Source organism: Silurus meridionalis, chromosome 13 (genome assembly GCF_014805685.1).
Source record: "Silurus meridionalis isolate SWU-2019-XX chromosome 13, ASM1480568v1, whole genome shotgun sequence".
NCBI lineage: Eukaryota > Metazoa > Chordata > Actinopteri > Siluriformes > Siluridae > Silurus > Silurus meridionalis.
Genome location: NC_060896.1, coordinates 11,115,256 through 11,143,004, shown reverse-complemented (window position 1 = coordinate 11,143,004; position 27,749 = coordinate 11,115,256). Strand labels below are relative to the sequence as shown.

General features: G+C 38.5%; 1 protein-coding gene across 2 annotated transcripts; it reads right to left on the bottom strand.

Annotated features, from left to right (window-relative positions):
- Nucleotides 1–575: 575 nt before the first annotated feature.
- nudt4a (nudix (nucleoside diphosphate linked moiety X)-type motif 4a) lies at nt 576–26,675 on the bottom strand. 2 transcript variants are annotated; one of them, XM_046864807.1, is made up of 5 exons: nt 25,896–26,675; nt 14,091–14,201; nt 4,110–4,154; nt 3,834–3,918; nt 576–1,481 (listed from the first exon to the last, which is right to left on the bottom strand). In XM_046864807.1, the coding sequence occupies exons 1-5, from the start codon at nt 26,025–26,027 to the stop codon at nt 1,276–1,278; spliced, it is 579 nt and encodes a 192-aa protein (XP_046720763.1). In that variant the 5' UTR covers nt 26,028–26,675; the 3' UTR covers nt 576–1,275. The 2 variants fall into 2 exon arrangements, with proteins under 2 accessions (XP_046720763.1, XP_046720762.1); XM_046864806.1 differs by having other exon boundaries at nt 3,834–3,921; nt 25,896–26,671.
- Between the last annotated feature and the right edge of the window lie 1,074 nt (nt 26,676–27,749).

The following is a 27,749-nucleotide window of genomic DNA, read 5'->3' as shown; positions in this document are numbered from 1 at the left end:
ATGTTGAGGTTTTCGTTGGGAGTGACAACAATGGACAGGATTAGAAATGAGTTTATTAGAGAGGGACAGCGCATGTAGGACGTTTTGGAGACAAGGTGAGGGAGGTGAGATTGAGATGGTTTGGACATGTGCAGAGGAGGGACATGAGGAATATCGGTAGGAGAATGCTGAGGATGGAGCCACCAGGAAGGAGGAAAAGAGGAAGGCCAAGGAGGAGGTTTATTGATGTGGTGAGGGAAGACATGCAGGTAGTTGGGTTGAAAGAGGCAGATGTAGAGGACTGGGGGTGTGGAGACAGATGATCCGCTGTGACGACCCCTAATGGAAGAAGCCGAAAGCAGAAGAAGAACATGATGTATAGAAATTCCCTGGAAGATTTAACAAGCCTTACCTTAAGAAGTTTGTAGACCTAATAGTTCACATTTAAGAACAACTGAAAAAGCATGTAAGACCGCATTCCAGGCATGAAATCATGACATCTACATCTACATTTATGGAACTTGGCAAATGCCCTCATCTGAGCGACTTACAGAAGTGCTTTGAAGTCTTGATAAATAAATATATCCTGATACTGGTTCAATAGGTCACAGAATAAGAATATCTTTAGTTTTACTGATAGAGAGGTACTATAATATAGTGAGAAGGATGGTGATTTAAAACTGTCCAAATTACATCAAAATGCATGCTGTTATCCTGTCAGGGCATTGACTTGTTTAGATACAGAGTTATACACTTTGCCACAGACAATCAGCTTTTCTTTCAAATTATTGTTGACATATTAAAGGAAATAAAGAAAATCCATGAATTGCATAATTTTTTGGGGGGAAATTTCATTGTGTTTTTTTTTTTTTTTTTTTTTTTACATCAAGTATTGCACAGTTTGGCCATTGCGAAGACGCTTCAGCTTCATGTCAAACATGTTAAATCACTGCAACCTATGAATAAATAACACTAAAGCTCCATTAGTAATTGATCAATTATTTAAAAGTTCATCCAAAGGTTCCTCAAATGTCCATGATCTTTACAATAGTCTTCATTCACAGCTCAAGTCCACCACGTCTTTGTTCGGCTGTAGGGAAGAAAAAAAAGTATATACTCCATTATCACTATCTGCTAAACTTTTGAGTCAAAGGCACATTACGTCTTGAGACCTTTGGCTTTTCAACATTAGAAAAAAAAACTACTATGTATAGAAATGCTGCATGCAAAAATAGTCCTTTCCGGTCCTTTTTTTTTTTTTTTTAAGTGGCCCAAAGCTGCCCCCTGTTGGCAGTTCTATCTGTGTAATCGGGGCAGACTGCAGTCATGTGAGGTTGTCTGATGGAGAGGTGTGTTATCGGCTTGGCCTGTTGGCTCTTGAGTGTTTCCGTTGGTGGAGCCACAGCGAGGTGTGAGTCTGCGCAGGTACTCTGCATGGACCGGCTTATGGCACTGCAGCACCCGGATCGCCTCGTCGATCTTAAACCACTTTCTCTTGCGACCTGTAAAGCGCATTGCAAAAACGGCATTATATTATAATATTTACTCATCATTCAACTAACATATTAATCCTGTAAGACAACTGATCATTTGATTATTATTAAAAATAGTGCGGACATGATGACTACTGCTACATTTTGAGACCCTGTTTATATCGTTATAACCTTTATGACCTCCATAACCATAATGTTAAGTGAGATTTTTATATAACTTTTTATTGGTCAAGTGTACCTTGATGACATCATAAATAAGAAAACATGTACCGTAGCGCAACATATTTCACCCGTTACACCGTGTGTAACGTGTCTTTCATTAAAGCTTGTGTAAAGTTCATTAGTGAACTATAAGCCTGCGGCTTATAGACAGGTGCGGCTTATTTATGTTAAAAATTAAAATATTTGTAAAATTTAGTGGGTGGGGCTTATATATGGGTGCGCTTTATAGTCCGGAAATTACGGTATTGGAACTGATCTGTGATGATCACAAATGTTGAGCTATTTTATGAGTTGCTCAGTAGCTCCTGATTCTATAACCTCAAATGACTGTAAAAGACTGTAGAAAAAACATTACTCATAATCCTACATTCCACTGCTCATGTTATTTCTCACTCTCCAGTGTTCTGTATTGTTTTAAAGATTTATAATAACACTCTTGATGTCTCCCAAATGAGGATGGGTTCCCCTTTTGAATCTGGTTCCACTCAAGGTTTCTTCTTCATAACATCTAAGGGAGTTTTTCCCTGACACAATCGCCATGGCTGCTCATCAGGGATAAATACACATCGTTCACCTTCACTGTTAAATTCGGTAAAGCTGCTTTGAGACAACGTCTGTTGTGAAAAGCGCTATAGCAATAATGGCGCTCTACAGAAATGTTTTTTATTTTTATTTTTATTTTTTTTTAAGCCAGCTGAGTGTATAAGCTTTTGCTGTGTATGGGCATTATACACTTTATACAAGTGCATGGGTGCTCTGCAGTCAGGTCTAATGTTGTACATAATTATAATTGCAAATAAAAAATGTGGAAAAAATGTCGATTCTAGCACCTCGGTAGATATAACAAGTTTATAAGATTAAACAAAATATTTAATAAAAAAAAATGTAATAAAAAATAACCATATAAATCCACAGTAGGAACTTAAACTGAATTACTACTAAATATATTTTTGCTTAAACAAAAAAATTAAAACACTTTAAACTTTGAAATGTGATTTATTAATTGTAAAATTTTTAGAAATACAACTATTTAAATATTAGTGCGTGTTAGCAAACATGCAGTATTTTTTTTAACATCTAAAGAGATCACATTTACGCCTGATTTCAAATCAACTACTGTTTATGAAGCTTATTCTAAAAATGTGGTCTCTGGCGTGCTTGAAGTTGTTGTCCTGCTTTGAAAAAGCCAGAACTGGTGGTGTTCTGATACATCTGTAACGCAAACCCTGACAATGTGCTGAACTTTTCTTTATTCGCAAAGTTCTGGAACCACGCATTAAACCTGACTGTTTGTGAAAGTGATTCCTGACAAATAAACATTTTATTTCAGGCATAATTAATTTTTTGAAATGTATTTTATAATCTCCCGCACCAATTCCCACGCAGGCAGCTCATGTGAAGCATGCTGTCAGCGTCCCTGTGTGCATTGAGGTTATAATGCCCTATTTGGCAGCCATCAAGGTTCGCGAGAGGCCGGGGAGAGGGAGAGCAAGAGGGAGCGAAGTGTCGAATGTGGTGACGCTGACTGGAAAACAACTGTGGCGCACCTCCTGGCAAACAAACTCAACGCTATTTATATTGCTGCAGCGGGTGAAGGATTACCAGGTTTTCTCTTTCCACACCATCTACAAATAGTTCAAGTTTGAATTACACTGTATGTGGGCAAACAGTTATTTATATAATGCCACCCCAATAGCACGTTTCCTAGGACTAAAACACATGATCACATACACAGCGGTGTAGAACTGCTGCACAAAGCCGTGTCTACCCTCAGATTCTAACCTTGCATTTAAGCCATGACCAAAAAAAAGACCAAACCAGACTAAGCTCTAAGCTATGAAAATTAATAACATGGCCTTTTAATTTCAGCACAAGCACTTGTGAAGTCTGTGCCTCTGAGAAACACTGGCTCACTACAGCTGACATGATTAGATTCAATGACTGGCTTTGGTGATCAGAATGATCGTATACCTGACATACACAGAACAAAATCCGTTTCAGAGCCGAACTAATATGTTGTAAAACGAACCACAAAGAATTGGATGTACTTGGAACTTAAATGGATAGTGAGGCAGAATGTTTAATATGGCAGAGTGATGGAGAAATTTGAAAAAAAAACATACAAAACACTGAACCTACCAATATTAACAGAGTCCTCCCAGTCCTCCAGTGTCTCTGTAACAGTAAGCACATACACGTACGTTCGATGTTTGCTGTCTAGGTTCTGCTGAGAAATAAAATGAAGCCATTACTAAAAAAAATAAAAATAAATAACAAGAAAACATGACACAATATAACCATCTACAGCATTATCATGCAGTATCGACAAATCCTTCTATTAAGGATTTGTGACAAACCATGTTTGAAGGGCTTAAATTAATATCTTACCTTATGTAATTCGATTTGGAATCTTACCTCAAATACCCCCAGCAATCTGCCGAGTGTTCCCCTTACACCAGCCTGTGTAGTCGGGGAAAAAAAAAAGGAATTTTAATATTAAATATAGTATTAATATGAATATAGTATTGAATATTTCTGTATCCTAGTATAAAACACTGGTGTAAAACTCAATACAGAGATCGTGTCTTGCCAAACTTATATATACACACACACACACACGTATTCAAGTTATACCATATATACATATAAAATTAATTAAACTACTTTAAAAGGTTTCTGCAGGTTTCAAATTTAGGACTCATTGAAACCATTAAAAATTAAATTTAAAACCTCAAGGCATCAAAAACACACAAATACGTTGTTAGCAACTGGCCTTAACCGAGCCCTGAATGTATTTTTTTCAAGACAAGTATCGCTAAATGGACACTTTGCCGTAGCTTAAAAACAAAACCAGTTTTACGTCTGTGGAACGATCCAGGAGAGATGTGCCCCAATAACAGTAAGCTGATTGGTTGTTGCATGTTGGTCTCGTTTGCAGTAAGGCGAAGTATATTTGGACAAAAAAATTAATCAAATAACAAAAAACAAACAAAAAAAAAACCTTTTAAAAGGAAAAGTAGAACATTTAAATGAGAATTAGAGGTTGCATCACATGGACATTGGAAAATGAAGCCCTGTTTAAAATGATTTAAGACCTAGAAGCGTGAAAGGACTAAAATTGAGAATGCAGAAACCCTGTTATACATATAAATTCTATTTTACCATCATTCAGACAAAAAAAACCCACAATTACAAAACTATGATCTGCTCATGTCCTATCTGGAGGTAAAAGGATTTAACCCCCAGTCATGTGTGCACTGGTTATACATGGGTCTGGCTCTGACATATCAAGCGGTGTCCGATCACAATGTATTAAGAAGCGGATGAGCACACGGACAAGCTGGAATTGAGCCAGATCTCCTGACCTGTGCGACCAAAATGTAGAGCCCCAGCTCTCTGACGTGAGAGACCTAAGCCTTATATTTCTAGAGCACAGAAAGGATTCTGGCATGTTCATATGAGAACAGTTTGTGTTGCCTTGAATACGGTGAAAAACTCTAATCTGAGCTCGGGTTACTTTGTCTGCAAAGAGCCACTCCCTCCCGCTAGAGCAATTGGTCAATTATGTTCATGGCTTGACTTGTGAGCTCAGAGGACAAGACATTGTATTTAGTGTAAAATGATTTGCTCCATACACAGCAGTAAGCATATAAACACTTCTCTAGAGAAACTCTGTGTGTACGTCTGTTCCACGTCCTTTTCAATTATTGATGCTTTTCATTGGCGGGTCAATAAATATGTTCCAGACAACCTTGTCGGCCCTCCATCTAGCGAGACTGTGAACAATAATAGCTTTCTCTCTCCACAACGCTCACAAAGAGGAGTGCTGGAAGCAGATCAAAAAATATCTGAGGCGTTTTTTTCAATCAGCACTTTCGAATGGCACAAACTGAAATACAAGAAAAACTCTCATCCCGACACAGCTCCAGAGAGCTTGATCCTCATCATGACCTATGGAATGTTGTAGGTTTACAGCCACATCATGGATTTACACTAATGGGGGTTAAATTCCTTCAAACATAATAAAGAATAATGCAACAGTCATGGTGAACAGTAATTACATGGTGTTTAATTCAAGGTTCATTCCAATAGGCAACGGCAACTCAAATCCGTGTTCCTTCACTATTTACACGAGGAAAATTATGCAAATTTAAAAATGGGGTGAGCGTGATTTTCTGGCTGCATCATTCAAATTATGCAAATTCACTCCTCTGCGGGGGGCATATTGTTTTTTGAGTATAGATGTTTAATGTAGGGTTTTGCAATAGCATCTTAACAAAAGCCTTTTAACATAAATACTTGCGTTTAAGCACAAAAATGCTGACTGAAAGAGATTTCCCCTTTAAATGTCAATGCAATGCAAAATAAAAAATTTATATGATATTTACAGTGCATCTAAAAAGTATTCACAGCGCTTCACTTTTTCCACATTTTGTTATGTTACAAACTTATTCTAAAATGGATTAAATTATACTTTCCTCAAAATTCTAAAAACGATACACAGTGTGAAAGAAGTGCGTTTGAAATCTTGCACATTTATTAAACATCCTTGAGATGTTTCTAAACTTGATTGGAGTCTATGTGTGGTAATTTCAGTTCATTGGACATGATTTGGAAAGGTACACACCTGTCTATACAGGGAGTGCAGAATTATTAGGCAAATTAGTATTTTGACCACATCATCCTCGTTATGCATGTTGTCTTACTCCAAGCTGTATAGGCTGGAAAGCCTACTACCAATTAAGCATATTAGGTGATGTGCATCTCTGTAATGAGAAGGGGTGTGGTCTAATGACATCAACACCCTATATCAGGTGTGCATAATTATTAGGCAACTTCCTTTCCTTTGGCAAAATGGGTCAAAAGAAGGACTTGACAGGCTCAGAAAAGTCAAAAATAGTGAGATATATTGCAGAGGGATGCAGCAGTCTTAAAATAGCCAAGCTTCTGAAGCGTGATCATCGAACAATCAAGCGTTTCATTCAAAATAGTCGACAGGGTCGCAAGAAGCGTGTGGAAAAACCAAGGCGCAAAATAACTGCCCGTGAACTGAGAAAAGTCAAGCGTGCAGCTGCCAAGATGCCACTTGCCACCAGTTTGGCCATATTTCAGAGCTGCAACATCACTGGGTGCCCAAAAGCACAAGGTGTGCAATACTCAGAGACATGGCCAAGGTAAGAAAGGCAGAAAGTCGACCACCACTGAACAAGACACACAAGCTGAAAGCGTCAAGACTGGGCCAAGAAATATCTCAAGACTGATTTTTCTAAGGTTTTATGGACTGATGAAATGAGAGTGAGTCTTGATGGGCCAGATGGATGGGCCCGTGGCTGGATTGGTAAAGGGCAGAGAGCTCCAGTCCGACTCAGGCGCCAGCAAGGTGGAGGTGGAGTACTGGTTTGGGCTGGTATCATCAAAGATGAGCTTGTGGGGCCTTTTCGGGTTGAGGATGGAGTCAAGCTGAACTCCCAGTCCTACTGCCAGTTTCTGGAAGACACCTTCTTCAAGCAGTGGTACAGGAAGAAGTCTGCATCCTTCAAGAAAAACATGATTTTCATGCAGGACAATGCTCCATCACACCGTCCAAGTACTCCACAGCGTGGCTGGCAAGAAAGGGTATAAAAGAAGAAAATCTAATGATATGGCCTCCTTGTTCACCTGATCTGAACCCCATTGAGAACCTGTGGTCCATCATCAAATGTGCGATTTACAAGGAGGAAAACAGTACACCTCTCTGAACAGTGTCTGGGAGGCTGTGGTTGCTGCTGCACGCAATGTTGATGGTGAACAGATCAAAACACTGACAGAATCCATGGATGGCAGGCTTTTGAGTGTCCTTGCAAAGAAAGGTGGCTATATTGGTCACTGATTTGTTTTTGTTTGGTTTTGAATGTCAGAAATGTATATTTGTGAATGTTGAGATGTTATATTGGTTTCACTGGTAAAAATAAATAATTGAAATGGGTATGAATTTGTTTTTTGTTAAGTTGCCTAATAATTATGCACAGTAATAGTCACCTGCACACACAGATATCCCCCTAAAATAGCTAAAACTAAAAACTACTTCCAAAAATATTCAGCTTTGATATTAATGAGTTTTTTGTGTTCATTGAGAACATGGTTGTTGTTCAAATTAAATCCTCAAATAAAATTAATCCTCAAAAATACAACTTGCCTAATAATTCTGCACTCCCTGTATAAAAGATCCCACAGAGAATAGTTGCATGTGGGAGCACAAACCAAGCCATGGAGTCCAAGAAAATGTCTGTAGACCTCAGAGACAGGATTGTATCGAGGCACAGGAATGGGGAAGTGCACAGAACAATTTCTGCAGCATTAAAGGTCCCAATGAGCACAGTGGCCTTAATCATCCATAAATGGAAGAAGTTTGGAACCACCAGGACTCTTCCTACAGTGGGCCGCCCAGCCAAACTGAGCGATCGGGGGAGAAGGGTCTTAGTCAGAGAGGCGAACCTGATGGTCACGCTGAAAGACATCCAGAGCTTCTCTGTGGATTGAGGAGAACCTTCCAGAAGAATAGCCATCTCTGCAGCACTCCACCAAACAGGCCTGTATGGTAGCGTGGCCAGACGGAAGTCACTGCTCAGTAAAAGCCACATGACAGCTCACCTGGAGTTTGCTAAAAGGCACCTAATTGACCCTCTGACCATAAGAAAGATTGAACCCTTTGGCCTGAATGCCAAGTGTCATGTCTGGAGGAAACCAGGCACTGCTCATCACCTGGCCAATACCATCCCTACAGTGAAGCATGATGGTGGCAGCAACATGCTGTGGGGATGTTTTTTAGTGGCAGGAACTGACTAGTCAGGATTGAGGGAGAGATGAATGCAGCAATGTACAAAGACATCCTTGACATAAGATTGGGGACGCTTCATCTTTCAACAGGACAATGACAATAAGCACACACGAAGAATAGCAAAGAAGTAGCTTTGGGACGACTTTGTGAATGTCCTTTAGTGGGCCAGGCAGAGCCCAGACTTGAACTCGATTGAACATCTCTGGAGAGATCTGAAAATGGCTGTGCACCACCGCTCCCCATACAACCAGATGGAGCTTGAGAGGTTCTGCAAAGATAGATGGGAGAAATTGCCCAAAAGTAGGTGTGCCAAGCTTATAGCAACATACTCAAAAAAACTTGAGGCTGTAATGGTGCCAAGGATGCTTCAACAAAGTATTGAGCAAAGGCTGTGAATACTTATGTACATGTAATTCCTTTTTACTTTTTTATAAATTTGCAGTGATTTCAAACACACTTCTTTCAAGGTGTCATTATGGTGTATTGTTTGTGTAATTCTAAGGAAAATAATGAATTTAATCTATTTTGGAATAAGACTAACAAAATGTGGAAAAAGTGAAGCGTGGTGAATACTTTCCGGATGCACTGTACATAGACAAAGAATGGAAAACAACGGAAAAAAGCGCTAAATCAAAAAGCCTGTGAAGAATTCATTTAAAACTAAATCTAAAATCAGCGAATAACAGCAGCACTATAACATTTACATTTTTCACTGTTGTGATTTTCAGCAAATGCCAACGCATATTTTATTTAAATCATGTCTATTAGCTTGCTGCATTTCTCCATTCTATTCTTTTTATAGCATTTGTCTACTACAAGTTAACATCTGTTTTCAAACGTGATTTACTGTGGCTTTACTACGTTCAAATGCTTGTTTTCAATGTTTGTATAGTTAATTATGCAAATATTTAAATACACAATTATTATTAAATTATTATTTTTTTAATTATATTTTATATAGATTTTTTTTTTTTTTTACACAATGAAATAACCCAGCATGAGTGAATTGGTCAAGGAGAAATCCCCCATGCTCCACTCAACAAACAGCCACTATAAGTTAAATAAAAAGTCTACATTAAAGAAACTGAATACTTTTATTATACACATTTATACGTAAATACCCTGAATTTGGATTTTATGTAGTTATAATAAGTTTTGCTTAAAAAAGTATTTTTTTCCTTTTTTTTAAAACCCAGATTAACTGGGGAAAAAATTTAATAATAATATTTGTCTATAAATAATAATATTTGTCTGTTACAGTAATCGTTAGTTGCCACCCTAGAGACACGTTTACTAAATTAAAGATTGTGTGTGGAATGTAGGCCTGTTTTTGTTCATACTTTCAGTAGAGGTATTCTGATTGTCAGAGTAAAGAATAATGGCAAATACAAGGTACCATTGGTTTATCTGTAACACTCAACCTGTATGACTTTTTCATAACTTCTTCAATATGGATATGTTCACTTTACAACAATATCTCCAAATAAGATCGTGTGAAAACAAATATAGTTTGTTGAATTTAAAGGAATAATACAATCAACCAAGCTATTGATTAATAGTATAAAGTCCATAATTGTAATAAACAGTTATATTGAATTTATTCATCGTGTATTTACATTTTAAAGTATTGTAGTTACATTAAACCGTCTGAGAGATCACGCAAGAAAATTGCACTGATGTCCAAGGTGAAAATCTACCTGTTTTAAGCAAACACCATCCCCTGCATGTGTAACTCTTATGCTCTGAATAGAATAGAACGGGAGTCAATCTTTATACTTATCTTAATACCGATGTGGACATTTCCCAGATTAAATCCTTTACTACCTGCTGAACTCAACACTCAATGTGCATACAGTAAAGATAATGTGGTCAACAAAACCATTCAAATCCTTGGTATGTTAGTCCAATGAGTAAAACAAGATCAATGGGATTAAACCGATCATCAACTTTTCATATCCAGCATAAAGGGAATGCTTACGACAGATGCCACTCATGCCAGTGCATTTTCTGTTCGGTTTAACGCGAAACATCAGGGTCACTTGGAAAATGTTCGACACTAAGTAGGGGCAGAGTTGTCCAAAAGCATTACAACAGAAGTTTGCTACAGTTGACAGAGCGCTACACTGAATCCTCTCAACCAATTATCTTTACTATAACCATACCAAGTTATTTTACCTCAAAAAATGTCATACCTGGTATGAAAAACAGATTTTGTCCTGCATTTTTGTTTTTGCATTCCATCACTTGTTTACATATTGAGTATAAGAGTTCAACCACCTTGCTTGATAAAACCATTGGACTTTTGACTGCTGTTAACTGACAGTAAACACAGTGACAAGTTTGAATCTTCAAACTGATGTTGCAACCTGATAAATACGTCATCACTACTGGTTGTATTACCGTTAAAAGAGATGGCTATAGACTCGTGCCATCTGGTCTGACATTAATTGCACTAAGGGTCCAATGGAGAGCGACCTCTAAGCTTTCAGCAGCAGGACATACTTATTTCTTTATATAGCCAAATATGTACCGTGTTTAGTGTTCCTGTAAAAGTAATTACTCATCTCAACAGGATATGTAAGAGAAGCACCATAGCAGCGGTATGACGGATCATAATATCACGAGACACGATGTTTAAAAACATGATACACATCACAATATACAGTTTGCTGTGCAGAGTCAGCGTGCAGAGTCAGCCATGATACGGCAAAATATCGCTGAGGCAAAGATGATTAGCTGCTTTGCTCATAGAAGTACTTGTATAATATAGTGTAAGTTTTATATTTTATTTCTTAGAAAGTAAATTAACTTCATGGGAAGAAAACACTCGGACTTGAAACTTGAACAAATGAATATCTAAAAATATTTCAAATCTAAATGAAATAATTCTGTGAAGAGAATGCTAAGCAGACAATTCTATATACAACCAACACCAAAAGTATTAGAACAATTCTTTTTTAAATTTTTTTTTATTTTTGCCTTACACTGAAGATATTTGGGGGGTTAAATAAAATAAATCAATAGAAGATAATTACATCAAGATGTGTTAAACAATTTAGAAAAATGGCATCTTTGGTGGTAGGCCATCAAATTTTTAGAGGAGCGCAAAAGTAACAGAAGATTTGTCTTTGAGCAAATTAAATAATGCAAATAACATTTGGTTGAATATCCCTTGAAATATCTGCTTCAAAGAATGCAACACGATGACATCATTTTTATTTTTTATTCTTTGCTCAATGCTCAACTACGGTAAGGTCTGGTGACTGTTTACTGATTTCCCCCACTGTTGTGTTGCCAATGTTTTTGATTATTGTCTTGCTAAATCATGATAAAGTTCCTCTTGGTTATCATTCCTATAGACTTCTCAATTCATTTAATCATAAATAAAGCTAATAATACTGTAAGCAGATCATTGCTTTCTCTACATAATGGCCTTTTTCATCACTTTGGTAGCATTTAATCTTGATATGAAAATCTCTCGATTTTTTTTGTTAACCCAACTCTGCCAATTTGATTCTTAATTCCAACAAATGGTTTTGTCTAACCTCTACAATTCTGCTCTCAGTCTTCTTTAAACAATGGATTGTAAAACCTCCTGTCTTATCGAAGGTGTTGGTGATTCCCCTGCCTGTTGTTTATCAGTTTTTCCTCACAGCTCGGACAAACCATCTGTCTTCAACTGCTTCTGTTTTCTTTGTCTGACCTATTTGATGTGTGGTTGTCAGTATCGGACATTTTTCTTTTTTTTTCCAAGTCATTCCAAACTGTTGTATGCGTTATGGAAAATGCTTGTCTAACAGCTCTGACTGATTTTTCCCTATTAGATTTGGAATGATCTGCTTTCCGCCCTTGAACAGCTCACTGGTACTTTTTTCGATTTACTCGTTTTAAAAACCACTGCAGACGTTACGGGTACAACCCAGGGCTTAAAAAAAAAAAATAAAAAAATGTTCCAACATTTTTAAATGTGAAAAATTGGTAGGTTTAAACAAAAGGTACATTCCAAAGTAGATCCAAAGTTGTTTAAGAAATCATGAGTCTTGCCATTCCAGTACTTTCAGAGGGCTAAAACAGTGGTCCCCAACCCCCGGGCCACTGACCGGCACTGGTCCATGGGTCATTTGGTACCGGGCCGCACAGAAAGAATACATAACTTACATTATTTCCGTTATATTTATTATCTGATTCTGAACGATTTCTTATTTTGGAAAATGACCGGATTCTCTCCACCACATGTCTTGTCACCTGTCTATGACTCTCTCTTGATGCATGTCAAGATGCCTCGGTCACATGTCTTACCCACATCCGCTACCTTCTTTAAGGGGCTCCGGCCGCTAACACATAATACTCTACCGCTAAATTCAAACCCCCAAGCTAGCAAAATGAACAAAAAATAACACAGTGGATTCACGTTTATTATATTTAAAAAAATACCAGTTTTATGCCGGTCGTATCATGTTATTTTGTTGTATTTTTCCGCCACACTCTTAAGGCCGGTCTGTGAAAATATTGTCCGACATTAATCTGATCAGTGGCGCACAAATGGTTGGGGACCACTGGGCTAACAGACGCCAGCTGAGCTCAGACTCCCAGCCACAGGGACTGCATCATCATCCTAATTCAGAAAGGACATGTGCCCTGCTTATGAGCCCTCCTGCTTGCTACTGTACTCACAGACTCCATCTCTCATGTTTATGAAACGTCCAGTGTGTTTTAAATGTTTAAAAGTGCACAGAAAGCCCACACTCAGAAATTCATTACTCTATAAAAGAGGGCGCAGCAAATCGCACATCAGGGGCTTGGTACATTTTCACAGCATACTGCTACAGCTGCTACATGCACATGAAGACCGTCACTAGACACAGAAAATAACTCCCTCATGCTTGTTTAAGGAAATGTTTTCTTCTAAACTGAGAAGACCAGTGGTAAAAGGACACAAATTCCAAATGTCGTCTCCATGTCTCATAGTTGTCAATAGATGGTAGAGGTCCTCTGAGGAGACCTTTTAATATACAAGATACAGATATACAAGGTGCTGGGCCATAAAGTCGCCATCCATAGATGTTAAGATGTGAATGGTAATTCCAGGTGAATAATTAAATACGTAGCATCAGTGCTGTGGGTATGACTTTCATGCCTTCTGGATCTGAGGGTGTGGGCCAAAGTACACAGGAATGAAGCTTGCCATGTCATTTGCTTATCTCCAAGCAGTCTTCATGGCGGGGGTCAAGACTGAAGTATTCTGTTACGACTACATGTCCTTATTAAAATTAGGACCAAGCTGCCAACAAGTACGTGACAAAGTCAGTAATGTACCTTGAATATTTTAAGGAAATATGAAGCCTCCACAGTTTTAGTCCAAGACAAATACTAATGCCTAGGCGCCAGTTTAAATGTCTACATTCCAATGACGTTTACACATGGCAGTAAAACGTGGAAATGCGATACTGACAGGTTCTGAAATGGTATTTGGACTGAGGAGGGACAACCGTTTTTGGCAGCATGCCACTTGGGTTTATGAATATATTTACTAGCAATCACAATATTTTATGGTTGAAATCAAATGACTGACAGCTCACCTCTTCATAGACCTCTCTCACAGCAGTGCCACCCGGCTCTTCCTCTGGCTCCATTCCGCCTCCTGGAACGATCCACTGATCCGGGTGCCGGCTACTGCTCACAAGCAACACCTGATCACCCACAACACACACACACACACACACACACACACACACACACACACACACACACACACACACACACAAACAAAGGAAGAGCCAAGTCAGCAAGTCAAGCACAACATGATTGCCAATTATCACGTTATCATGATGACATAACTTATGACACCCAAAAACTGAGAGCATCATAGGTTCAGCCTATAGGTTCGAAACAATCAGAGTTTCCCTGAAAGGGGAGAAGGGGTTCAGAAGTGCAACTCTAAGATAAGTCCAAGTTTTACCAAGGGAACTAAAAACTATTTTAATGGCTGAACCTGTTATGCTGGGGATGAATCTGAACCATTTGCAAGTCTCCCCAAATGGAAATACTTCAGTAAAGTATGGTGTAAAAGCTACTTAAGTACAGTAATGAATTATATTTACTGTGTTACTGTCCAGCGTTAGATACAAGGCTCTTGATTCAAGTCGCAATTTCAATTACTGCACTTTTGTTATGTTAAATGAAAATCCTTAGGTACATTTACAGGCGATGCTACTACGACTCCTCTGAAAATGCATTATACTAAAAACACAGTTTCCAACGTTGTGCATCATTACAGTCTGAGTTTTTGCATAATGATGGGAGTTATTATGACCCACCCTACTTAATGATGCAAAACCTCCACATGGTGTCTTTTGCTGCAATGAGGTGTGACAGACAGTGATTCAGGTACATGGATCATTACCATGAACGACTGTGTGCGTCAGAGTGACTCAGCATCTCGACATTTCCGACAAGAAATTTCATTTCAGCCCTAATTAACTGTAGCTTTGGTCTTACACTACTTTCAGTTGCATTGTCCACTGAGTTCAGCATTTGCTCTATTTATTTTTTTTAGTACTTTAATAGACAAACAAAACACATTTTTGAACTGCTTTTTAAAAAGAAAATTACACAGATTTCAAAGTCTCTGGTTTCATGTGTCACTTTAGGCTAAGGACACAATCATGTCTGTGCAGATAGATAAAATCAGATGCACTTATACTCCTCTCTCTATTTTCTAGGCCTGCTGGTCATTTCCTTACTCTAACAAGGAGCTAAAACCATCTGTGTAATGTAGGCATTCATGGACTTCGTGATTCAGTGATCCCACATGCAAGTGTTACTTTGGTACTGCCCCCAAGTATATTCATAGGAAGCCCAAGGGAGCACATTTTGATTATTTATCCACTATAAAAGGAACAAAACAACACACCCTGTTTCAAGTTAAACTGTGAATATAAACAGGGTCTGCAGAGGAGAGAAAGAAATTAAATGTGTGAGAATGGATTGGGTGTGGATTTGGGTGCTTGGAGTTAGAGATACGGGTGGTAGGGGTAGAACTGTATCAGACTGAGGCTGCATTTGATTAAAACACTTGAATCAACTCTTTCTGACCAAAGGCAATTAAATAAACAAACACAATATAAAATGCACCTTTAACCTCAAATGATCTACTGAACCAGGAACTGAGCTCAAATTCCAGTTCAGACAATGCCCATGTGCACACAGCTAGCTCCATGAAAATGTGGTTTAATATTGAACACCTTTGGAATGAATTGGAACAATGACAGCACCTCAGGCCTCCTTACCCTACATCAGTACCTGGCTTTACTAACACCCTTGTCATTACCATGACTTTACTAACAAATGTCCATAACCATGCTCCAAAATCTAGAGAAACATCTTCCCAGAAGAGTGGAGGTTATTATAAATGGCAAATGGGGACTAAAGTTGGAACGGTATGTTCTGAAAGCATATGAATCACATCACATTACATTTTCCCCCAGTTTGTGTTTGTTGTTGTGTTTGTTTAACTCAAATGCAGCACATACCGTTACTATTAAGAAAACAGAATGCGATAGAACTGGTAAATGATTATCCTTTTCTATTAAAACCGAAATGATTAACCCTTACTGCTCGATTTATTGCTAGCTAGAAGCTCCCCATTGTAATCAGGCAACCAAACCAAAATGTGTGCATTAGCACTCCACTTGTGGTCATTTAATAGTATGGTCAGACATGCCATGTGCACCTGACATTACTCTTAATCTCAGGCCCTATCACAGTACATGACAATTTATTTTTCATTGGTTTATCACGAGACCGAAAAGGAAACTTGTCATAAATCTGAAACACAAAACGAGCTGTCAGAAAACACACACACACACACACACACACACACACACACACACACACACACACACACAGATGGAAAGCTTTGTGAAAAAACATGACTGCTGTTAAAAGCCTTCAAGTAAGTGAGCATCTGAAATACAAGCCATTTCAATTAGCTTTTAATATAGAAACCTTTGTTTTACAATGACTGCTTTTACAAACGATTCCTTTTTGCCTGAACTGCTGCTGCCATTATTATTTTTATTATTATTATTATTATTAATTAATTTCTATTATTTAATTTCAATGAAATTAAAGTAAGTGATTAAAACTAGAACTATGTAGGAACTCATGAAGATTAAAACAAAGTAGCAAAGTCACTTTGGAGTATATTCACTTCCAAAATATCTGTAAAGAATTTCTATAACACATCCTACACTACGACCTCGCCACCACTGATCTCTTTATCCTTTACCACATTACTGCCGGTCAGGCTTGCACTATTTAGTATCCGGCTGAATCTTACAGACGGTTATTCTACATCTGACCAAATCACTTGACATTAGTGTGTTTCAAAAAACAGCTATGAAATCTGTAGTGTTAGCTGATGAGCAATTCTGAAAATCTCTCCAGATACCTTCTGCATACAATCAAGAAGAAAATGTTAAATGTTAATACGTATATAATTTTTATTTACATGCGTCGTCTTTCGCAAAATGCAGCAATTAGCCTCCAAAAACACGAAACCAAATCTATACACCACCATGTGCTACCATACACCTTTCTGAGCTACTGTTCCTCATGCATTAGCAAGTTATACAATTACAGCTCAAGGGTTCGAAAGGAGAAAGTGTTTATAGCATGAGATCAGGGGGATAAATGCTGTAGTAGGCATGCAGCAGAGTGTTATATTCTCTACTAAACATCTGTGCTAGACATATAGCTGGAATGAAACCAGTACTCCAGACTTTAGGTGAACTTCAGAGGTGGAGTTACAACTCGCATAATTCGAATTCCTTGGAGAGCAACATAAGCAAATGACACTTATTTTTACTTCGAGCTGCAAATGGATCTTAGTATAATCTTTCACTATATTAATGCTTTGTATGAGGGTACATAGTACTTTTTGTATTTTTTTTTACTGAGACTACCGTAATTTCCGGACTATAAAGCGCACCCATATATAAGATGCACCCACTGAATTTTATAAATATTTTTATTTTAAATATAAATAAGCCGCACCTGTCAATAAGCTATAAGGTGTCTACACTGAAACTAATGAACTTTACACAGGCTTTAACAAAAGACAGTGCCTGTTACACGGTGTAACGGGTGAAATATGTTATAATATGGTGAAAAATAGGAGCATAGCGGTATTTTGGGAATAGCATGCCACTGCTTTTTCCGATATTACTGCATGTGTGCAAGACGAGGATTATGTCCTTATTATTTTCTGATGCTCATTTCTAAGTTTCTTTGACTAACCCTTAAAAGGTGCTGCCAAGAATAATAAAAACCCATGCGTTTTGGAAACCTGTCTGTGCTTATATGATTTCTGTTGTAACTGGAGTTAGCGAGCTCCCCCTTCACCCAGACTCAACACGCTACAACGGCTTGTATCTAAACAGTAGGCTACCAAGAAAGTCATTATTCACTGTCTTCCTCCTTCCTTTCACAACTATTTCTCTCGGGAGTTTATCTTTTGGCGTCGTCGTGCGTTAAAAAAAAAAAAACGTTTTTTCTCCCGATGCCGTGCAGCTCAGAACACAGGTGAGGTGCGTTTTTTCGTTTCCGTCCGGAAATTTAATTGGTCTGCTGTTATGTCGCTCAGTTTTTTGGCTTGAAGTTTGTGAATCCGGAAAAAACCCAGGAAAAATTCATAAATAAGCCGCTTCGTTGTTTAAGCCGCGGGGTTCAAAACGTAGGAAATAAGTAGCGGCTTATAGTCCGATAAATACGACAAATATAGATTTATCTTGTCTTGTTTTCACTGAACAGGTTCACTGGTAGAACAACAACTAATATCGAAACGATACAGACGCTCATGCATGTACTCATAAAATGCTCAAAAAATGCTACCACTCCGACACTATATGATGTAAGTTAGAGGGAATTTTGTTGTATGTTCAAGGTTTATTGCAATGCTGGCTTTTATAGTTATTTAATGGCAAATACAGATATTTAATCAAATATCTACTTGTGGGAAAATTCCCTTTTGATTAAAAAATAGCCAACTTTCCAATTCACAAAACAATTTTTGTCCAGAAGAGTGACATTGTCTTGTGCCTTAAAAAAAAAAAAAATAACACTATATGGATAAAAGTTTGTGGACACCTGACCGTAAGCTTTGTATGTGCTTTTTTTTTTCCTGTTCCACAGTTATTCCCCATATGCTATTATTATAACCTATTGAAAAGATGTTCCTTTACTTTGTGCAAAGTATGGTTCTGATGTAAGGTGAGAAGGCCAGGGGTGAGAGTTCAAATTCATCTCAAAGTTCTTTTGTAGGGTTGAGGTCAGCGCTCTATAGGAGGCCACTCGAGATCTTCCATTACGATCCGTGTAAACTATCTGCATGGAGCTGGCTTTGTGCACAAGGGCGTCATGCTGAAAGAGTTTGGGTCTTCTAGTTCAAGTAAAAAGAAAATGTAATGCTACCACATCCAAAGACATTTGTGTGCCTTCAACTTAGTGGTAACTGTTCGGGGAAGAACCACATAAGGTAAAGTAATTTTGTCCACATGGTGTTATAGTGCCTTAGTAAAATCAAATCCACTCTTTTTGATTGTAACTGTATAAAATGCAAGGTAACTAATGTGAATACCCAAGGCACTTCATCAACTAGCTAACAGTACATGGTAAATAAACAGATGTGTGCACACTATTCATGGCCACAGTATTAACTGAGGAAACATTACTGTTTTGAGTATTAGTATAGAATATTAGTGGAAAGTAACATATCAGTTTGCTAGTTTGTAACCAGCCACATATTCACAACACAGCAAGGTTTAAGAAAACATTTTCCTTCCTTCCGTGGCGTTCTAGACGTTTCCACAAACTGCTGTATTGGCATACATTCAGACCAGAACACCGGAAAACAAGACTCCACTCTTTGGGTAAATGAGCTAAAAAAAATATGACAGTTCAAACCAAACCACAAGCCAGACAGACACTCAGTGTACCAAGGCATTGGGGCAGCACTCGCCTCTCTGCACGAGAACAGAAAGATTAGCTGCACCATGGCGACAGGCACGTACACTGCTGCTGAACAGTAAACAGTGAACAAGGTTATCACAAGCTTTCCTCTGGGACACCTTTTGGTTTGAACTAATGTCAATCACAGTTACTCAATTTCAGTGTTTAATCACGGAATCTGCAATTTATTAGAAAGGCTGCAAGTGTAACTCGCGATGATCCGAAATACTAAACTAGTTGAAAGGTAATCTTACACTAATGGCCGCATTCCAATACTCCAAATGATATCTGTTTAATCCTCCACCCCGAATCAATCAGGACAAGGGGCATCAGTTGCTTCAAAAGGTCCAATAGCGTTCATGGTATTTATTTCATATTCATTATAAATATGTATGACCTCAGAAATAACATTATTTAGTGGCTGAAAAGAACACATTGGGAAAACTGCGTTCTGGTATGGATTGCATGTTTGTGCTTGAATAGGCATCTCATAGACACTCCCCGAAGACATCCATCTCAGTCTGTTCAGGGGGGGGGAGGGGGGAACAATAAAAACAATTTATAAAAAAAAGAAAAAAAAGAAAGACAAAAAAAAAAAAAAGAGTGAAACTGGTTAGCCAGCTCATAATCAAAGAAATGCTTTGGAAAAAAACAACAACAAAAAAACATAACGTCAAGAATTGCAAACCAGAATTGCCACTGGCTGTACATTTCCCATAATAGAGTAAATTATTACTTGTAAAGTGGTTGGAGATGGACACAGAAACTCTGTTTACTCCTAGACATGTACATATTGAGAGAAATGGTGATAACCTTCACCTCAACATTTACAGGCATAGTCTTTACTAAAATAGTAAATCCTCATTCAGAATTAGCAGCCTGTAATTTCCATCCTACGACTAGAAAAAGACAAAGACACCTCAACTTAAATTTATCAACTTGAGTAAACAAGTTGCGCCTTAAAAAGATGTGCTTTAAACCGGACAGACGAATACACTGGCTAATTTTAACATTAGTTACATAATATGTACAGACCGTGCTGAATAACCTGATTATTGGGTTCAAATCTGGGTGTCTTCATTGATTTTCGTGAAATATGATCATCCCCTTGCTAGCATGCTACGGTATTTGCGACACAAAGGACATTTGTATGCACATTCACCTCAACTTCATTAGTTAATAGCATACAACCACACCTTAAGACACAAAATTTAATTGCAGACTGTACATGTGCTGAATAATTGGACTTAGGAGTTACAATCTCGTTTTTTTTCTTCTTCGAATCTCGTAAATGTAAAATATGCCGTTCACGTGATCAATTAAGTAACGGGTCAAATAGGGTGATTGAATATACAGTACAGACCAAAAGTTTGGATACACCTTGTGTGTCCAAACTTTTGGTCTGTACTGTATATATATTATATATACAGTACAGACCAAAAGATTATATATATTATATATACACAGTACAGACCAAAAGATTATATATATTATATATACAGTACAGACCAAAAGATTATATATATTATATATACACAGTACAGACCAAAAGTTTATATATATTATATATACAGTACAGACCAAAAGTTTATATATATATTATATATATACAGTACAGACCAAAAGTTGGTGTTAATATACTTAACAAAAAAGTGAACTGAAAATATGTCATATTGTAGGTTCTTCAAAGTAGACATCAAGAGAATGCCAAGAGTGTGCAAAGCAGTAATCTAAGCAAAAGGTGGCTACTTTGAAGAACCTACAATATGACATATTTTCAGTTGTTTCACACTTTTTTGTTATGTATATAATTCCACGTGTGTCAATTCATAGTTTTGATGCCTTCAGTGTGACTCTACAATTTTCATAGTCATGAAAATAAAGAAAACTCTTTGAATGAGCAGGTGTGTCCAAACTTTTGGTCTGTACTGTACATCAAAATTTACTACCAAATGAATCTTGCCAAATCTGACTTCATTCAGTGATCTGTTAAGGAATGCAGGAGGGAATAAGAAAAACGCCTCCGACATTGTTGAAGAATGTGCCACTCTTCTCTTCCTCAAATGACACAATGGCAGTTAGAAAAGCGAAACATCATTAAAAATGAAGTGGATGTGTGTTGCTTAAACCAACACTGAATTTAGGGTGTGGGCAAAGAAAACAGCATGACAGACTGTACTACTGTGCTACAGCTAGACATGGCATATTAAGTAATGAATTAGGAAAGAAAGTAGGTGTCTATTAGAAAGTTGGAGATGTGACAGAGTGAGTTCGTGCTCAGCGTGACTCTCTATTTATTGTGTCTTTCCTCCTGAGAGAAGAGAAGTGAAAAGACCGGGTAAAGGAATCCTGTCAGGGGACGGCAAGAGCTTTCATTCCAGTTCTATAAATTGCTGCTGATGGGTCACTTGGTGCTTTGGCACTTGGTGTAACTTGCTTTCCCTCGGTAGCCCCCCCCTCCCTTCTTCTCACAATCACATGCAGAAGATTGTGCCCTTTCACTATGCTGAACAGGCTCCAGTACTCTCACAGTGCACTGTGTCTCAAATCATTTATGCTCATTTCTCAAGAGAAACGCCTCAAAACATTGCTGGAAAATACACAACGATGTGTTTTCCTGTAAAAGTCTCAACTGGTGAAGGTACAGAGTCGAACAGCCTTGTGAGATGATACTTTTCATGCAGGGGGTGTTTTAATTGTGCAGGATTCAAAAACTGCCTAAATAAGAGCGTCGTGAGCGTTATGAGATGCTTCTAAAAGCAGCTGAAATGCGTTTCGGGGCCTATTTTGAAGCTTGAAGCCTCCGTGTTTTGAATGTAATTCGAAGATAAACAGTGAGCAGACTAAACACACTCTGAAGGACTTTCATTTGGATTCAAAAATAACCTCCCGTGGAGCACAAATTTAGGCTGAGTGACACTGGAATACGATGAATTAGGTCTTTTAGCGATCGTGCAAACGTGTCATAATTTTTTTGTCGTCTCCTTGAAATAAAAATGCATCTCCTTGCATAAAAATGATTCACATGAGAAAAATAAACGACCCTTCAAATAGAAGATATTTTGTCTAAAAACCCTGATCAAGTTCATTTCAATTCCATCATGTAACGCTACATAAAGTGGAAATCCGAGGGAATACTTACAATAATTTGCAGGGCAATTCATCTTGAATCAAATCTCTGTTTTCTATTTAAGTTTTTAAATAAAGGAGATGGAATTATAACATGTAAGGCCTTTTAATGCTGAATACTTGGCGAATGCATTCGTGTGTGAAAAAAAGGAAATGTCCCAGCTATTTTGTATTTGAAATGCACACCAATTAAAGAATCAACATTCTGCTCACAGTATCAGCTCAAGTCTTGCATTGAAACTTTCTGCCATCTTATGCATATGTGCAATCGCACAAGTCTTTCTGCTGATCATGTGACGGATGAGGCAGGTTTGTTTTCTTCCCCATTCAAGTGAAAGGAAGTGCAATCTGAAGTGAAAAACAGGGGGTGTGATCTCGGTTCCAAAGCCATTCGATTTCCTCTTCCACTTTCTCCAGCCTGCGAGACACATGCGAGATCAATTCCGTATGCACCCACCATCCAAACACCTGCACATCTCCTCATTTATGCACAAAAATCTTGCAGGTCGAGAGCTTCAGTAAACACTGTAACAAACAGCAACATCGGGGGTTGACCTTGGCTACTTTGACCGCTGCATGCTTGCGCTAGCCAGACAGACCGGTATGGGTATTTCACAAACGTATGATATCTTGGAATTTTCACACACGACATTCTGTAGAATTTACACGGTTTGGTGCTAAATACAAACAAAAGATCTGCACTTCTATGGATGAAACCTCATGCTGAGGAGAGCCATCAGAGGAGAATAGTCAGACTGGTTCAAACTGAAAGGAAGGCTACTGTACTGTAAATAAACACTCGTTACAAACGTAAAGTGCGGAAAAGCATCTCAATATACACAAGACGTCAAACTCTTGGGTGAATGGGTTACAACCGGATTCCAGTCCGATCGTTTGAAACCACGGCACAGGTTTACCCAAACTGGACAGAAACCTCTGTGTGTTTAGTCTTTGACTCATGAGAAATACATGAGGTTGAGTTTGTGGGAGGTTGCATCATGTCCAACAATCCTGGAGAATAATAATAATAATAAAAAAAATAATAAAACAATGTGGAATGTTACACCACCTGGAAATGTATTCTTTCTGTGGGCTTTCACTGTGTATTGTGCTGCTCAGATAAGATTCATGCTTAAAGTGCTGTTAATCCAAAAAAAGATGATTGAGACAATTTAACATTACAAAGACACAGATAAGTGAAGTGAAAAGTTGTTTCTACACACGTCTGTAGCTTGTGTCACTTGTGGGCTTAAGGAAGTTACTAGGGCCTCTAAAGCCTGTATACAAAACTCTATTGTATAAAATAACAGCGGCGCAGAAGGCTTTCTGCTTTTAGTATGCGTTCTAGTCTTTCAGCGTAAACGCTTTCAGTTTAGTTTACATCATATAAAATCAATGTTAATGTGCCATTCCGGTGACAAAGTATTGACTAAAATATCACTGTACCCATTTGAATAGGGTTTTTTTTGTCAAATAAATCTGTACTGTGGGTGTCGACAAAATGTGTTTTCAATGAACATGATACCTTTCTGCAAAACGTGTTATACAGAGATCAAACGTGAATGGGATGCCGCCAGGAGTGCATGATTCTACCACATACACTTGACCATAGAGTCTATAGAAGAACACTGCTCTGATCCGATACTTTGAGGTAATAGAATACTAATACAAAAGAAAAGGAAGTACACAACAAGGCCAAAGGTTTGTAGACACTTCACCATCACAGCCTTATTCGGCTCTTCTGCAAACAGTCACCACAACATTTGCAGCAGTAGAGTTTCCAGTTCACTGGCAGTGAAAGTGTTCGAACCTTTCCCTGCGTGCCATTACCCCTGTGCACAATGAAGTCCATTAATACATGGTGTACATAGGTTCGGGAGAAAGAAGTTCAGTGGCCTGCATAGAGCTTCAGCCATGATATAAACACCTTTGGGATGAATTTGAACACTGGATGTGAACAGGGTGTGTATCAGGGCTTATCACTGTATATTAGAGTGTGTATCAGGATTTATTGGTGTTTATATCAAGAGATAGAACAGGGTGTGTATTTAAGGGAATGTCAAAATGTTTTAAGGTGTATATTAGAGTGTATATCAGAATGTGTGTAAGGATATATTGGGGTATACATGAGTGTGTATCAGTGCTTTCCAAAGTGTATATAAGGGTTTATTATGAGGGTTTACCAAAGTGTATATTAGAGTGTGTATTAGGGTTCATCAAGCTATAATTTAGAGTTGTGTATAAGGATATATTGTGGTATACATGAGTGTGTATCAGTGCCTTTCAAAATGTATATTAAAGTGTATATAAGGGTTTATTATCAGGGTTTATCAAAGTGTATATTAAAGTGTGTATCAGGGTTTATCAAGCTATAATTTAGAGTTGTGTATAAGGATATATTGTGGTATACATGAGTGTGTATCAGTGCCTTTCAAAATGTATATTAAAGTGTATATAAGGGTTTATTATCAGGGTTTATCAAAGTGTATATTAAAGTGTGTATCAGGGTTTATCAAGCTATAATTTAGAGTTGTGTATAAGGATATATTGTGGTATACATGAGTGTGTATCAGTGCCTTTCAAAATGTATATTAAAGTGTATATAAGGGTTTATTATCAGGGTTTATCAAAGTGTATATTAAAGTGTGTATCAGGGTTTATCAAGCTATAATTTAGAGTTGGTACATATCGATGTATAGGTCAAGATTTTGTGTATTAGCGTGTAGATCGGAGTTTATTGGGGTAAATATTTGTGTGTATCAGATTGTATATATGGGTGTATTTAATGGTTTAGCAGAGCATATATTAGAGATACACCAGGGTGTATATCAAGGCGTGTACAAAGATTTTTCAGGTGTATATTAGACTGTGTATCAGGATTTAGTGGAGTACATTAGTGTTTATCGGGGTTTATTCATGTATATTGTAAAGTTAGACCAGAATGTATAATTAAGTGCATGTCAAGATTTTTTAGAGTGTATATTAGAGTGTATATAAGGATTTATTTATATTATAATAAATCCTGATGAGTGCATATCAGGGTTTATCAGTGTATATCAGAGAGTTAGTGTGTATGAGAGTGTGTATATATATAAGATTGCATTTCACGTGCATCAGTGTGCATATTAAGTGCATGGGTATCAGAACACTAAGTGATTGCACAAGATGAGCTGAAGTGAGTGAAGAGCAGGAAAAGCTGTACTCTTGGCATGAATCGCAGAAGAGTGCAGGGACACAGATCCTACCTCGTCCTCCCGTTCGTTTTTAAAACACAAACACGCGGCCCGTTTTTTAAAGCCTTCTCCGTCGTACGTCCTCGTCTGATTAGGCTTGAACTTCATCATGTATTCCAGATTGCTGAGATTCTCCATAAGCATTAGAAGAAAGAAAAAAAAAAAACCCTAGTTCCTGCTGCAGTTCTCCTACGCAGATTTCCGCTGAGTTTCTTTCCCACTCAGACCAGTAAAACCAGCTCGGCCCCGAGCGCTCCGGGTTCTTCATGCACGGCGCATCTCTTGCGCTTCACGCTGAACAGAAATCGTCGCGCTCCGGGTCTCGCGCTCACCATGGTGGATCACGTCTGAGCTCCGCGCGCATCATGTCCGACTGCGCTCCTCGCGCTGCACTCGCTCTTCCTCCTGCACGCACTGCGCAGACGCGTGCACGAGCGCTGGAACAGAACGGACTTTCGGAAACGTGAACAGGCTCGAAACAGCGCACCGGGAGACGCGCGAGAGGAAGTCGGAGAAGGCGCTGAGAAGCGGCCCACATTAAATCACTTAAAGCAGCGACTCGCGATCTCGCCGACTTTACATAGCGATCAGCGTCTCTCTGTCGCCATCTAGCGTCCGTCTCTCGTTTAGCTCCAGCTTTCATACCTACCTGCCTGAGCTGAGCGCGTGACCGACAGACGCGTCGTCGTAGACCGAAAATAAAGTAAAGCTAAAATTCGAATGAAAAGCCCACTAGCCAGCAGCCTCGATTTACAAGCCAGGAAATGGAAGGATGCATTTTTTCCACGACCCGCGCATACGACCAATTTCAGTACGCGTGCACACGTGTGTGTGTGTGTGTGTGTGAGAGAGATCGAGATCGTACGAAATCAAGTAAACCACTGCTGGGTACAAAGCTCGCAACAGTGGCACACATCAGCAAAACAACACGTGTCGTGGGGCAATCATGTTAAGCAAAGAGCCTGCAGCAGTTAATCATGTCTTTATCATTTTCTGGTTCATCCGAGGCATCAGTTACATCCTTACATTCACTGTGTACATGCTATAGGACACAGTACACCGGTTGAGGAGAAAAGTACAAAGCTAGTGAATTTACTCAATAGATTTCTTTTTTCCTGCGTTTCTTCTGGAGGATTGGCGGAAGATAAGACTTAATTTGGTAGAGGCAATGAAAAGGGTACCAAAGCACCAACGGGACCGTGTGTGTTTGTATGTATATTTGTAGCAAAAAGTTCAAGACAAGTTCAAGACATTTACATTTTATCCAGAGTGACTTACAGTTGAGGTCACTGACTAAGCAGTTGAGGGTTCAGGGCCTTGCTCAAAGGCCCAACAGTGGTAGTATGCAAATGCTGGGTTTTGCACTCAAAATCTTCTGATCAGAAGTCTTAACCACTGAGCTCCCACCTCCCAACCTACTATAATACTCATAGATTAGAGCATTTCTACTCTAGCATACTATAGCAGTTTTACTCGGCCATCATTGAGTCTGTCCTGTGTGCATCCATAACTGTCTTGTTTGATTCAGCTACAGAATCAGACATCAAGAAACTACTAAGGTCAGGACTGCTAAGAAGATTATTGGTGCACTACTGCCCAACCTCCAAGATCTTCACACCTCCAGAGTGGAGAAAAGGCCTAAGAAAATCACTTTGGACCCCACACACTCAGCCCACTCTCTCTTCAAACTGTTGCCTTCTGGTTGGCGCTACAGACCCCCGTCCACCAGAACAGCCGGGCACCTAGCATGAACAATTCAAATATTCATAACTATATATTGTCCATCATAACTGACACATTTATACATAGAATCTGAATGGTACATTTGTAAACTGCACATTTGTAAATAACGTGTACATTTATTTA